This window comes from Salminus brasiliensis, chromosome 18 (assembly GCF_030463535.1).
Source record: "Salminus brasiliensis chromosome 18, fSalBra1.hap2, whole genome shotgun sequence".
In the NCBI taxonomy this organism is placed as follows: domain Eukaryota; kingdom Metazoa; phylum Chordata; class Actinopteri; order Characiformes; family Bryconidae; genus Salminus; species Salminus brasiliensis.
The window spans coordinates 17,878,328-17,891,814 of NC_132895.1; the positions used below are offsets into that span (position 1 = coordinate 17,878,328).

The 13,487-nt window shown below is 40.6% G+C and overlaps 1 protein-coding gene across 5 annotated transcripts in view; it reads left to right on the forward strand.

Annotated features, from left to right (window-relative positions):
• nrg2a (neuregulin 2a) overlaps nt 1-13,487 on the forward strand; it is a 117,089-nt gene that overhangs the window by 86,061 nt on the left and 17,541 nt on the right. For 3 of the 5 annotated variants that reach the window (XM_072662644.1, XM_072662642.1, XM_072662645.1), the window contains exons 4-5: nt 152-272; nt 6,495-6,553. In XM_072662644.1, the coding sequence (XP_072518745.1) occupies nt 152-272; nt 6,495-6,553 (180 nt within the window). Of the gene's footprint in view, nt 1-151; nt 273-6,110; nt 6,188-6,494; nt 6,554-13,487 lie in introns of all 5 variants that reach the window. The other 2 variants (XM_072662641.1, XM_072662643.1) reach the window with 1 other exon arrangement.

Below are 13,487 nucleotides of genomic sequence, written 5' to 3' on the forward strand. Positions count from 1 at the left end.
TGTGCTAATTTAATGTTTTCTAATGATTACATTTATCTGTTTCTTTTTAACTTTTTGGAGAAGGTTCTTTAGTTTCCTCTACTGACCAGCAGTGTCCGCTGCATTAATATGGTTGGGGACGCTAACATGCTAATGTCTTGTGTTTCCTCAGTAACCACAACGTTACCTCCAGGCTCCGGCCATGCCAGAAGATGCAATGACACAGAGAAGGGATACTGCGTCAACGATGGCGAGTGCTACTTCATACATGGTATAAATCAGCTGTCCTGCAAGTGAGTTCCTTCCCTTACCCTCCCTTCTCCTGTCCCACTCTAACGTTACGACAGCCCACTTCTTTGATTCTAGCTAATGGCATCCCACACTGTTCAACCATCATGTCTCTCTTTCTTTCTGTTTACGTCTCTTTCTGTTTCTTTCTTCAGTTTACATTTAGTCATCTGCCATTGTAAATGAATAGTAATTGGTCTGTTTATCACACTCGCTGATGTGCTGTGTATTTTTACCTCAGATTCCACTTTTAGAACATAAACCAGAATAGAATTTCTGCATATAAATACACATGTAGCCGTTTTTAGCCAGCTGCTTCAAATGCTGGCTCTTCTGAATGTTGTAGGGATTTTCTGAGGATTATTAAGAAGAAGTCCCACTTGTTAAATCCATTGCTGTGTTTGGTGTACACATCCTCTTCAGCACAAGCCAAATGGTATCCATCAAACCATCCATCTTATTCTATTTAGCCAAGACTCCTCTCTCTCTCACTTTCTCTCTCTCTCTCCACTGTGGGTCTTTAGCAGTACCCCTCCGTTCTCCCCCTAATCTCCAGCTTGTTTGGGGCGCAGCAGGTTGACTCATTGGTGCAGATGTTGATGAGTGTGATTTGTCTATTTCTCTGCGTGATGTGCTTGGGGAAGAAAAGATGGGCATCTTGCCCCATGCTGACATGCTGCATTTAGCGTGCTAGAGGGAAGCACACGTCAGACCACTCCAAAATGCCATGTCATGCTGGTTTAGAGCTGGTGCAAATATTTACGTGAGGCTGAGGCCTCCCACAAGGTAAATAGGGCTGTTGCTTACATTTCAATTTGGGCTGGGGTTGGGGATTTAAGGGGGTTAGGCAGTTTTTTTGCACTGATGCTTTTAGGATCACTGAGGACATTTTTGTTATAAGGCCAAAAAAACATTTTGACCCTCATTATGAAAACAATCTATAGCTGACTAAGGGGATCAAGTAGCTTACGCTGCGCCGGAAGATGAATGAAGTCCCTGGGCTAGATCCAGAAGCACATATGTAGATGTATGTATATGCATGCAGTCAATATTCAGAATGTGCCATATGGAGGTCCATGCACACATTTTTGTAGCTGCTTGTTGATGTGTTTTGGCGGGAGAGCTCTTAGAAATGAAGGGGCTGTGTTTTTTTTACAGCCTTAGACCATTTTCAGCCCAGCTGCAATCTGTGCGTATATGTGTGTTTGTGTGTGTGTGTGTGTGTGTTTGTGTGCTTGTGTTGGTCACTGGAATACTGCTCGGCAAGCAGGCTGCGAGGACATGGCTGCAACAGCCATTCAATAAGCTGTGTACAAATTGGAGGGAGCAATAACTCAATTGGTGCAGCTAATTCACTCACGGGCGAGGCACGGGTCCAGAAAAGTCAGATAATGCAGTCGAGGCCCACAGGGAATTGTTGCCCCAAAGCCATCTCATTCAATATAGGCCAGGCTTCCATGGGTATTACTCACCGGCCGAACAAGTCCGGCAGACAGTCTTGCCTCATATTTTTGCCCTGGCTTCTTTCACAGAGAAAGCGTTGAGTAACAGATGACCCCAGCAGTAATTATTTGTCTGCTCTGAAGGTGGAGATGTGTATTTCATGATGTAGCATGTTGAGGCTGCCACACATGGCACATGGACAGTATTGTCACATTGTGTGAAGATAGGAGTCGATGATGGAGGAGATTCATGGCCCGCCACATGAGGATGGATCGCACAGCCCATCTGATGTGAATGGAGCACTTATTCTGCAGAATTCTGAATTAAAGTTAACAAAAGAATTGGGCTGCTTATGGATTAATCTGTGACCCCCCCATTAACGAACTACATGGAAAAATACCTGAAGTTCACCGCATTCAGTGGCTCGTAACTATCACTTGTTTAAAGGAGCAAACATAGTCATCTCCAGCTCGTTCCATTGTCTGCTGCTTAGCAACTACATTAACACTGCATTTTGGTCCACATTCAGCTGACGTTAGTGACCTATGATGTTTACTGCAAATTAACTCAAAATTACGCTTGAATTCCACTTTGCGATTTGGACCCTCAGGGAAAAATAGCCGACATACTCATTAGTCCCCCGAAACATAAACAGGGAGCTACAGTCACAGTATGTGTCATAATTTCATGATGATTGGAATAGAAATGCAATAGAAATAGAAATGATCCAAAATGACTTGAAATGAAATATTTTAATCCTGACTTCCATTTGAAAGTTAGGAACGTTTTTTCCTCTTCCTATAAAGTTGCTATTTTTGAAGGTAGAAGATTTTTGTGTGACAGCAGCTATATATAGCTCACCTTAGATATAGCCATTTTGCTTTACATTACACTCAAAATAAAGATGGTACAAAGATGGTTCTTTACCATAGAGTGGTTCCATTAACTAGATATGTGAGGAACCTTAAAGATTTAACAAACCTTCACTTGATATGTTGGTTCTTTACCAATTTAAAAGATCTTCACAGTCACAGATCTCTTGTACAGACAAGCTTCTTTTTGGAACCAAATGTGGCCATGTAGTGTAGACAAAGTATAAGCTGATTGTTTCCCAAAAACGATTATTTAATTTATTTGCTATTAAGTAAACAAATACTATTTGAGTGTTAAGATGTGATAAGCTTGGTATATAGTATATCTGTGATATATTTGTTTATATTTGAGCTGGAAATGCTTATGTTGCTGGTAAAAGAAAACTGCTCTGCACTCTTCAGAGCCATGTCCAGGGGTAGGAACTCCAGCCACTTTAACCCCAGCTGCGTAATTTCCCATTCTGATTGCAGCAGACTGTCTGCAGGTCTTGTTAGTGCATGGTGTGTGTGTGCTGGCAGAATGATTAAAGAATGTGATTGAATTGGAGTGGGAGAGTCAGAGACAGGACACAGCTGAATCAGAGCTCTCTCTTTCTCTCTTTTTCTATCTCTCTCTCTCTGGTCCAGGAAAGACGGCTCCTTGTTTCTGGGTCAGGATGCTACTCCTCTTGTCTTTTTACAATGTTCACTGTCCACAGTGTTAAAGTGACCCAGAGCATGTGAAGGATTTTGTTCTCTGTCGCCCCCTCTCTCTTTCTCTCTCTTCCTCCATGAGAGCACTGCATTAAGTACTTTCTCGGATAGAGCCTGAATGTGGAGACTGCATGACCTCTCATATATCTTTTAATTCCCACCTCTGGGGAAAGAATCGGATTCATAAAGAAAGTCCTTAACTGCAAACCAAATCAACAAACTACAAAAATGCAGCTTGAAGCTGATTTTGTAAAGAACTTTTAAATTGGTAAAGAGCTTTTGCATGTAATGATGGTCCTTTCGACCTTTAAGAGGTTTTCTCACTCACACATCTATATTATAGTCAATGGGTCTTATTCACCAACCTTCGATAAGAAGAATTCACTGACACTTTTCACAAAGATTCAGAACTATCCTATATGGGATTTCATCAGTTTACAAGTACAATGGGATCCAGCATGGTTCTTTATGAAACCAGAACTGTTTCTTCTATGGCAGGCCACTGCCATCAACTGCCAAGGCTGTTGATGAGACAAACAAGCATCATAAAAAAAGAACCATCCAGTGAACCCTTCTCAAAGCCTTAGCCATCTAAACTAGACCAGGATTCTCTCTCTAAACAAACTCCAGACTTTACCTTACCTTTAACTCCTGTAACCGAAGAGGGCAAGGGTAACCTACTAGATCCTGGGACAACAGAATGTTTACACAGACACAATGTGGACCGACTGCATCCAGACTGCCAGGCAGGCCAAGAAAGTGCTTGACCCTCATTCAGAGATGAAGAGAAGAAGGTTCCGGTGGGAATTGAATGTGGAGGGCAGGCCAGCATCTCAGAGGCGCTTGGGCTGATGGAGAAACACACATGTGCACACATGTTGGTTGTCTCATCTGGTGTGCTTTAAGAGGATTACATTGTTTCCATGATCTCTGGCCCTTTCGGGCACATACCTGTTGCTTAAACCATGTCTGCACTGCAGAGGGGGAGTAGTACTACCATAGCTTGCACTCCCAAACTGCTCACCTCATCCCCTTTAGACTGTGTGTGTGTGTGTGTGTGTTTGTGTGTGTGTGTAATGCTTGCAATGTGGCCTAAGTTCAGAACTAAGAGCTCTCCCCTCCCTTGACTCTAGGCAGTCTCTACTACATATGGACAGTGCAAGCAGTTAGTGTGCCAGGCTGTGACATGGCTCTAGAGAAGTGCTTGATTTAGCTGACAAGAAGGAGCAATACCTCATAAGGGGAAATAGAAAGGTTACCTCATGTCGACTTCATAGGCTTTACTGAAAACCAACTATCTTTACAGCTCATATGGGTCACGCTATTAGTTTTGAAAAGTTGTCCTGAAGTACCCCTGAACTTAGAGCTGCATGATGACTATGGAATCAGTTCTGTATGGGCAGACAAAGGTCATGGGCAACACAGGGATGACCTACTTAATATTGGTCTGGTGATGCTAATGTTATAGCTGATGTGGTGTGTATACAGCATCTTACTGTAATGTTTCTTCTGAGCCGGTTTAATGACTTATTTTCTGAATATCTTGACCTAGTTTGCCATAATGACTTCATACAAGATTTCGACCTATTTTGCCAATGTAATGACTTATTTCCACAAGCTTTTGAAAATATTACTTTCTTTATTACTTGAACATCTTGTTTTGTGACGAGTTTTCTCAAAATAATGAAAATCACCACACCTAGAAAACATTCTGCAAATATTCACAAAACATTACCTACATTGGACAGATTTTTGGGTTTGACCTATATATTTCTTTTACATCAGATGTAAACATTTGATTTAACATTTGTAAATATAACGTGTCCTTTATCAAGGTAATTTTGAAATTTTGAAAAACGTTTGAAAAATGTTTCTTTTGACATTGCTATCTGTATCTGCATGGCCCAAAATACCCAAATCAGTGCATTCATACCTGACCCTGCACATTTAAGCATTGTCCATGCTCTAAAATGCTCACTTCATCTTAGAAAGAGCTTGAATTAGTCAGCTAGTTGGATGAGGTGAGGTGAAAAAAAAGAACAAGAACAAGGTTGGAAACCACTGCTTTAGAACAGCTAAGAAACATGCTGTAGGTCTCATCCTTAGCTTTTTTTATCATCCCATAAAGTCTTGGACCATTTGAAGTCTTTGCATGTGGGTCCCATGATATGTATCACGTGTTAATCCCTCACATCTCCTGAGCGTGCCCCTTGAGGTGCAGGGCACTAGTTACAAGGTCCTGGGAGAGGTTTGCTGGACGGTAAGTGGAGCTGCAGACTCTTCCAGCCCTCTAGCTCCTCCAGCTACAAGAGGAGGAGGTGCAGCAGATCTCCGAGTGATGAGAGATAATATGCCTGTTCTCTGTTTGTCCTGCAGATTGAAGGGGGTAAGGCACCATTCATCAACAGCAGCTGACTGTGGCTGCACTGACTGAGTTAACGGAATTAGTACTGTGAAAACATTAGCCCCATAATGCTCATTATGCACTGATGAGCGCTAATTTGTTTACTGGAATAACATGAATAAGCATAATTGGCCATCAAAGCCATGAATGAAAATCACGTCCTGTATCCGACATGGCTGCGCTTTGCCTCAGCTTTGCGTGCCTCACTTTGATTCTACACAGAAATTCTGGCATATTGCTCCAGATTGTTACATTCTACATGTTGCTGCGAGTATTAAACAAATAATAGCCAACAAATTGATTCTGTATTGGATTAGCCTGCAACCCCCTTCAGCATGCAGGACTGTCAGTGTGTGAGAGCAGATAAGGGCCAAACTGTATAATTTGTGTGTGTGCGTTTTGTCATCTTGTCCCCGTCTCCTTCCCCCCAGATGTCCGCCTGGATACTTCGGGCCACGGTGCTTGCAGCCAGAGCCCCTGCGGCTGCGCATGCCCAAACCTACTGAAAGTATGTTGATATGACGCAGCTTCACACAGAGGAGCGGTGTCTCGCTGGTACTACTGCTTTCCCCCTAATCCTCTGGGCCTTCTCAGCCCAGGACAGATGTAATGGTGCTACCAGTGGGACACTTCTGCCTCTGCTGTCCATAGTGCTACTTTTGTTCTAATTTCATGTTCTCTCTGCTTTCTCTCTCTTTTTTTTTTCTTCTGTCCCTTCTTTTTTGAGTTTCTTCTCTCTTCTCACTTATTCCTTCATCTTCTTCTGGTTCCTCCTATCCCTCCCTCCTTTCTATGGTTTTGTTTCCTTCCACTAGGTGTCCAAATGACTTTACTGGCGATCGCTGTCAAACCTACGTTATGGCCAGTTTCTACCGTATGTCCATTTCTTCTTCTGTCTGTCAGTGTTGCATGCTGGAGCTAGAGCTGGTGTGAGGAATGAGCTCCTTTGTTGATGGTGGATGTTCTAACAAGCTCGAATCAGTGTGTCGCCCCATTCGGTTACAGATTCACCCCCCGTATCTGATCGTTTACCTAAGCATTTTGTCAACTAAACGTCAAACTGTATCATTCGTTAACATCATAGATCATGTGCATGGTCCCTAATGAGACTGCATGTGTCTCAGTCAAAGTGAATCCGCTACTGTAATGCTAGACCATTATTAGATGCATCTATCTGATGTACTGTATGCAGTGCTGGATACCAAAAATGTGTAACACCTTCGCACTGTCTAAAAATGTATTCAAACAAATAACAAATCCTTACTAACTGCAAACGTAATATCGTATGTTATGTGTGATATCAGACTAAAAAAAACAGTGATGCAATTTACTAGGAACTGGTCAGTTATTAATACGTAACACAGTTGTGACAGTTTATGATTAATCAGTGTGTTAACATTAACTCTTACAAATGCCTTGACATCATTAACAATACTTCATTAACAGTGTATGTAAAACTATTCTGAACAGTCACTCAAAAAAACACACACAGGCAGGTCTGTTAAATATATATATATATTTATGATAAAGTCACTGATTATAGAACATTCTTTGAATTAACTCATTTTAGTTCTCAAAAACTCACTTTTTTGTACTAGTTTTAGAAATCCACCATGGAGGGCTATGCTGTTAATAGGATTCAAACTTATGATCATCTGTCTCTTGGTAAGCAGGCAGTTAGTCAGTTGTGCCACTCTAGAGCTGTCATTTCACAGCTCTAAAGTGGCACAATGGTCTAACTACCTGCTCATCAAGTGTAAGGAGATCCCAAGTCCCAAGTTCAAGTCCCAGAAAGGGCTCAGCACTCCATTATCAAAATTCTCCCTGTCTGGGGATATCATGTGATGGGGGGAGTTCTAACCTGCAGATGGGAATAAACAGTAAAGAAATTGAGGTCGAAAAACACAGACTAAACATTTTACACAATATTTAATCAATTTGAGCTGTGGCTCATTCACTAAGCTTTTTCATTTGTCTTAACTAAATATGTAATATTGACCAAACCGAGATGCAGAACTAAATAATGTGGGTTAGGAGAACACTCTGTAATCAGTTACTTTATCATTTTAAGATTTTAATTTTAAATAGTTTTTACATTGAATCCATAAAACAGCTCAATCAGAGCTTTACAACTATGAATTGTCCATTGTGCATGGCTAAAGCCCTCTGCAAACCACACATAATCACATTCTGTAGGAAACCTACCACCTCAAGTTCAGACATGAGCCCTGGACAATGCTGTTCTCGTCACTAGCTTGAGCAAATATGCCTGTGTTGTCACTGTCATCCCACCTATACAAAGAAACTCATCGATGTGTGTCTAATTGCTGCCAATTAGGCATGATCCATAAGCAAAAGATTTTTAGCGGTTGGAAATTACATTTGAAAGGACCATGACAGCTCTTTTTTTCATGCTCACGAACCATAAGCATTGAATGATAGTTCAGATGAGACTCAGACATAATTGGCCAAAAGAGTAGAATCGTGTCTCTGGACGTCAGTTTAGCTAGATGGATCCAAACATGCAAAGTAAGAGAATTTTAACATAGCTTTAACTTCTCAAATGAATTTACACACAAAACACAATTGTTACTTTTATTAGCTCAGATATGCTTCAGGGAAATACCTCATGGACCCACCCCCCTCACTCCTGCCCTCTGTGGTTCCTAGATCCTCCTCTTAATTATGCCATGGTGAAGTAACTCCTCTTCCCCTGGGGTAACATGCTTTAACCCCGCTACTTGCCGACATCCCTACCGTACATGTCCATCAACTATGGAATTACACCCAGATTAAGGGGAGGCGAGGAACGGCTTGGGTCTGACAGTTTGTGGCCCTGGGCTATTGGCTCCTACCTATGGCCGCCCTTCTCGCTGAACCAGGCCTTTGTGCTCCTGTCAGCGTTGCTATGCTGGCACTGTTTACGTTTCAACATGACCCCTGTGTTAACACGTGTTTATTTGCGAAAGGACAGCAGATAAATCACCGCCAGGATAGGATGTAAACATAATCCCGCGAGGACGAGGAGCTTACAGAGATGAACGTGCTTCAGAACAGATTTCCTCTCCAAATAAAAGAATAAAGGAGGTGTAATTTATGAGATGTTGTTAAGGAGGCGCTCAAAATGGCACACAGCGAAAAGTATAATTTGACACAGGGCCTATTAACGTGTCATGTTATGTCATGACGTGGGATTTATCACTGCCGAATGGTTACCTTTGTTCAGGTCGCCTATCAAGTCCTTGCACGTCAGAGGTGCGTGGTTTGTTAGTGCTTGCTCTTTCAACAGCCTGGTTTTCTTTCTGTGCGTCGTAGTGTTGTTCAGTTTGGGAGGTCTGGAGAGGAGGATCTTCCAACACGCAGGACACCCACACAGGATTCAGGAACAGTGCAAACACCTTCACCTAAGAGTCCCAAAACACATTCTCTAAATAGCTTCTTAGATATCCGTCAGCATCCATCAAAGCTTTAAGAAATGTTTTTCATGCAAGTTTGCTTCATTTCTGAGTCATTCTGCAATATCGTCACATATTTAAAACAGCTCATATTTCTTTTGAGGAAACTAATGTTGCACATGTAAATATTTAGGACAGTACTAGCCTTGGGAACAATGCCAAACCCCACACTTTTTAATTGCGTGTAGTGATGTCAGCACTTTTTAGACCCTTCAGGTGATGAAAGTATGGAAGAGAAAGCCATTAAATCTGAAATAAAAGAAATCTGCTATTCATACCAAAAAAACTCATGTACCTACAATATTAGTAAATACCTGTCTTGTTTTATTAGTTATTCCTGCTTTAATAAAATGTAAAAGTAAAAAAATTTGCAATACTACAGTCAATATCACACTTGTTTTGTAGTAGAGGAATTATTCAATGAAAAACTCATAATTGCAGACTCAATGCTGTCTATCAATGCATAATGTAAATCAAATCAGTAGTGTTGAAAAGCCTAAGACTTCTTTTTAGAGTTTTGAAAATTGTGATAAATAAAAGTAAGATCATAGATGGCCAACATGTAGTCTGTGGGCTGGAACTGGCATGGTAGAGTTTCAATTCCAGAGCAAGTTCTAATTCGGCATGAGAACTGCCTAAACTCACTAATCCAGTAAGTCATTTTACTGCAGTGCTCAAACTAATATTTATATTGTATTCTACACTGTGTGGAATTCACTAAAACATTCATAGTGATGTCCTTCAGAGAGCACACTGACAAAACTGACACTGTTCATGGGTAGTTTTTTGGAACATGTTTTTATATTCAGATTGTTCAGATTGTTATATTAAAGCTCTGACAGAGGCCGTATGTTAGTGTTAGTCAGTCAGTAACCCAGCTGCCTTTCATCAGTCTAAGAAATTGTCATTTTTTCAGTCATCTAGCCACTGTTCCACTTTAGCTAAAATATGCTAATGATATTTAATTCTTCATTAGCAAGCTAAGAACTTCATGCTTCTTTTCAAAAGATCTGGACCAAGTGTCCAATTTTACAAAAAAAAAAAAAAAAAATCCAGCCTCCATTGACTTTGGCCTGTGTTTAATGTGGCCCATTACCTCAAATGAGTTTGCCACCCCTGAGAATGATTTGGCTGTATTTCTAGGTCATTATTCAAATTGGTGAGATTGACCATGTTAAGGTCATTGTACAAAAAGGCCTTATCTTATCTTATCCACTGAAGTGTTTTCAGAAGACTGGATTTGATCTACTCCTCAAAGGCTTTTGCACAAACTTGTCCATGCCAAGTTCACCCTGCCATTTAAGCAAAAGGCACACACTCAAATTGTAAAGCTGATAAGATCACTTGTAATGAAATAATTTGTATTAAATTAGAAAAGATAGCACTCGTGCTCTGAGATCCCACAGTACATGCAATTCATGGCATATATATATATATATATATATATATATATATATATATATATATATATATATATATATATATATGGATGTATTAACATAACTCTCGATTTCTAAGCATCATGTTCTAATAGATTTTCCAAACATGTTCGACCTGAAACTACCTGAATTATTAAGTGAATGGGTTTAAATATAGCATTGGCTCTCTCAAATGCTAATAGAGCCTCATGCCAGTGGGAGCAGCATGAGGAGAAGGCCTGTGGCAGCACTAGGCAGGAAGACGGAAAATAAGCACACCCTTCGTCTCTGTGTGAGATCTGACTAATGAAACAGAACACACATAGCCAATCAGACATGATGACACTTCCATGTGGAAGGCCCATCTGCATGTCTTAGTCCTCAGTGGCTGTGCAGATGGTTCTGCGGGGAAGAACACGAGAGCCGACACACACCGAATTCTGGATCCTCTGCCACTTCTCGCCATCGCTGACATGGTCCTTTACGCCTGCCTGCCAATTAGAGTCATATCACCACATTAAAAGTCCCAGGAACGAGACAGTCTTGACATCGCTGTGTGGAAGCGTAAATGGCCTGCCGTTTCGGAGAGCCCTCAGGGAGACAATCGCCTCAGATGTACGGAAACACATGTATTTAGGTTGAGGAGGAGACTGCTACTGGTCCCCAGATCACCCTCGCACATTTGGGCTGCCTCAGTCAGCCAGGGCCGTAGAAAAGCATGTTGTCATGACAACGGCAGAGATTTGCCGCAGCTCGTGTTCAGCACATGAAGCTGTCCGGAGAAACGGTTTGGCCCCGGTGCTGCGGCTCATCCACTTCTTCTCCAGCCACCCAGTGGGACTGGATCATTATAATGGATGTTACATCGCTGTGCAGTTCCAAATGGGTCATGTTCAAATCACTCCACTGTGCGCGCCAAAGGAAAAGGGTGGAATATGATTTGTGACTCCATCTGCAGTATTGGTACATCTCTGCAGTGGATCATCAACGCTTTTTTTTATCAGTTAGTGTAATATAATAAGTAATTATAATGAGTGTAGGGCACAGTGTACTACAAATCACTTACAGTAGACTTTGCACAGTAATCAATGAACTTCCTATTCCATTTATAACGACTAATAAATTAACTGTAATTGTACAAAAATAGAGATTTAGAAACTTATGATTTATATCTATCATAAGTTATAACAGTGGTAAATGCTGTCTAATTAAATAGCACAAATGATTTTCTCAGGTGCCCTAGCTGTTAGCATACACATAGACAGTGAATAGATTGAATTATTATAGAGTGAATTATTTATCTTCCTATCCCACCACAAATGCTTTTGCAATGCTGTACAGGTTTTACAGACAGTTAAAAAAACACCCTTCTCTCAAAAGGAATTTTTACATATGCTACTAAAACACCATTTCAGGATGCGTACAATGTGTACTAAATGTAGCTTGACCCTCCTACATATGCATAAATGAATGACCAACCCAGACATACAGAAACCAAACAATTTGACAACAGAATGTTAAAATGTAACCAGTGAAATTTTATTACCTAACCTTTAACCTAACCTTAACCCTAAACATAACCATGGTAGAATGCAAAATTCTTAAAGTTTCTGGATTTTCCAGCCATTAATTCCTTTTTAGAAGCTTCATAACGGAGAAAAACAAAATGCAGTGGCACTGCTTCTTTCTCAGTTCTTCTTCGAGTACATGGCAGGCTGGATTGTGCGTATTTAGCAAAACACAGCCACCAGTGGACAGGAGAGTCTCGTTAACCGTAAAATATGTACAAAATATCAGATGGGAGCTTCTTGTGAACGGCAAAATATGTAGGAATTTCATGGGTATATGTACGCATTTCTGCTTGACAAAACACCTTAATTAGAACTCAAATTTTTATCAAAATACCTAAATGATTTATTTCATTCACATCATTTGTTTAATACTGACGTAAAGGGATAGGTTGGATTAAGCGTCAGTAAGCGTCTAAAAATAAGTAATTAGTAATCTCCCAATGCTGTGTGGCTTTGTGTCGTCCCCCCATCACTGTCTCTAAGTGGCTTGTGGCTTAATTGAGATCTTGATACAGTATATAATAGCACTTGTAATGTTAATGCAATTGGAAAACAGCAAATGTTTTATACTTCATTCAACCCACTAGCTAATGCTTTTAATACGTTTTGATGTTGACATTTAAACAGCTGTTTATATATATATATATATATATATATATATATATAACATTAACACCACCACCTTCCTACCTTTCCTACCTTTTCCTCGATAAAAACAACAGAGATGGCTTAGCCTGACACACGCGCATACACACTTGGTGAATGAGCTGCACTTCAGAAGATAACTTTTATAAACACAGCTCTTGTGTTAGGGACATAGAGCAGAGCAGTCCATATGGAACAGTATTGCTCCACCATCATTTTAATAGCCTTGACAGGTGCGCTGAGATGAAGACTTTGGGTAGGGTGGATGTACAGTATAAAAGTCAAATTGTGTTAATATAGGAAAGTGAAATCCAAACTAACCATCTCTAAAAAAAAGTGCTGCAGATTGACCAGTAACTACTTATGAAAGCATGGTCTCACTAACTGATGCCACACGGTGCACCAGCGTAAACTCTGCTGTTAAAACCGATTGTTCATGTCTGTAATTGTATGCTGCAACTGTAATTGTGCCCCACAGGTAAGAAAAATGCCAAGCGTGCTAAAAAATACACCGTGTATATTAATGTACCTGCATTCCTTGACTGCGCTTGCTTTCGCCTATAGTTGAATTGCCCTGTCTTTAGTGTGAGTTTAACGCCTGACCTAATTACAGTTGTTGTTCTTGTTGACATTAACTGCACACAACAGTGGTCGTTTATTTTAACCTTTAATGCATACAACAGTGATAATACGTATTAACTTTATTTACATAGAAGTGA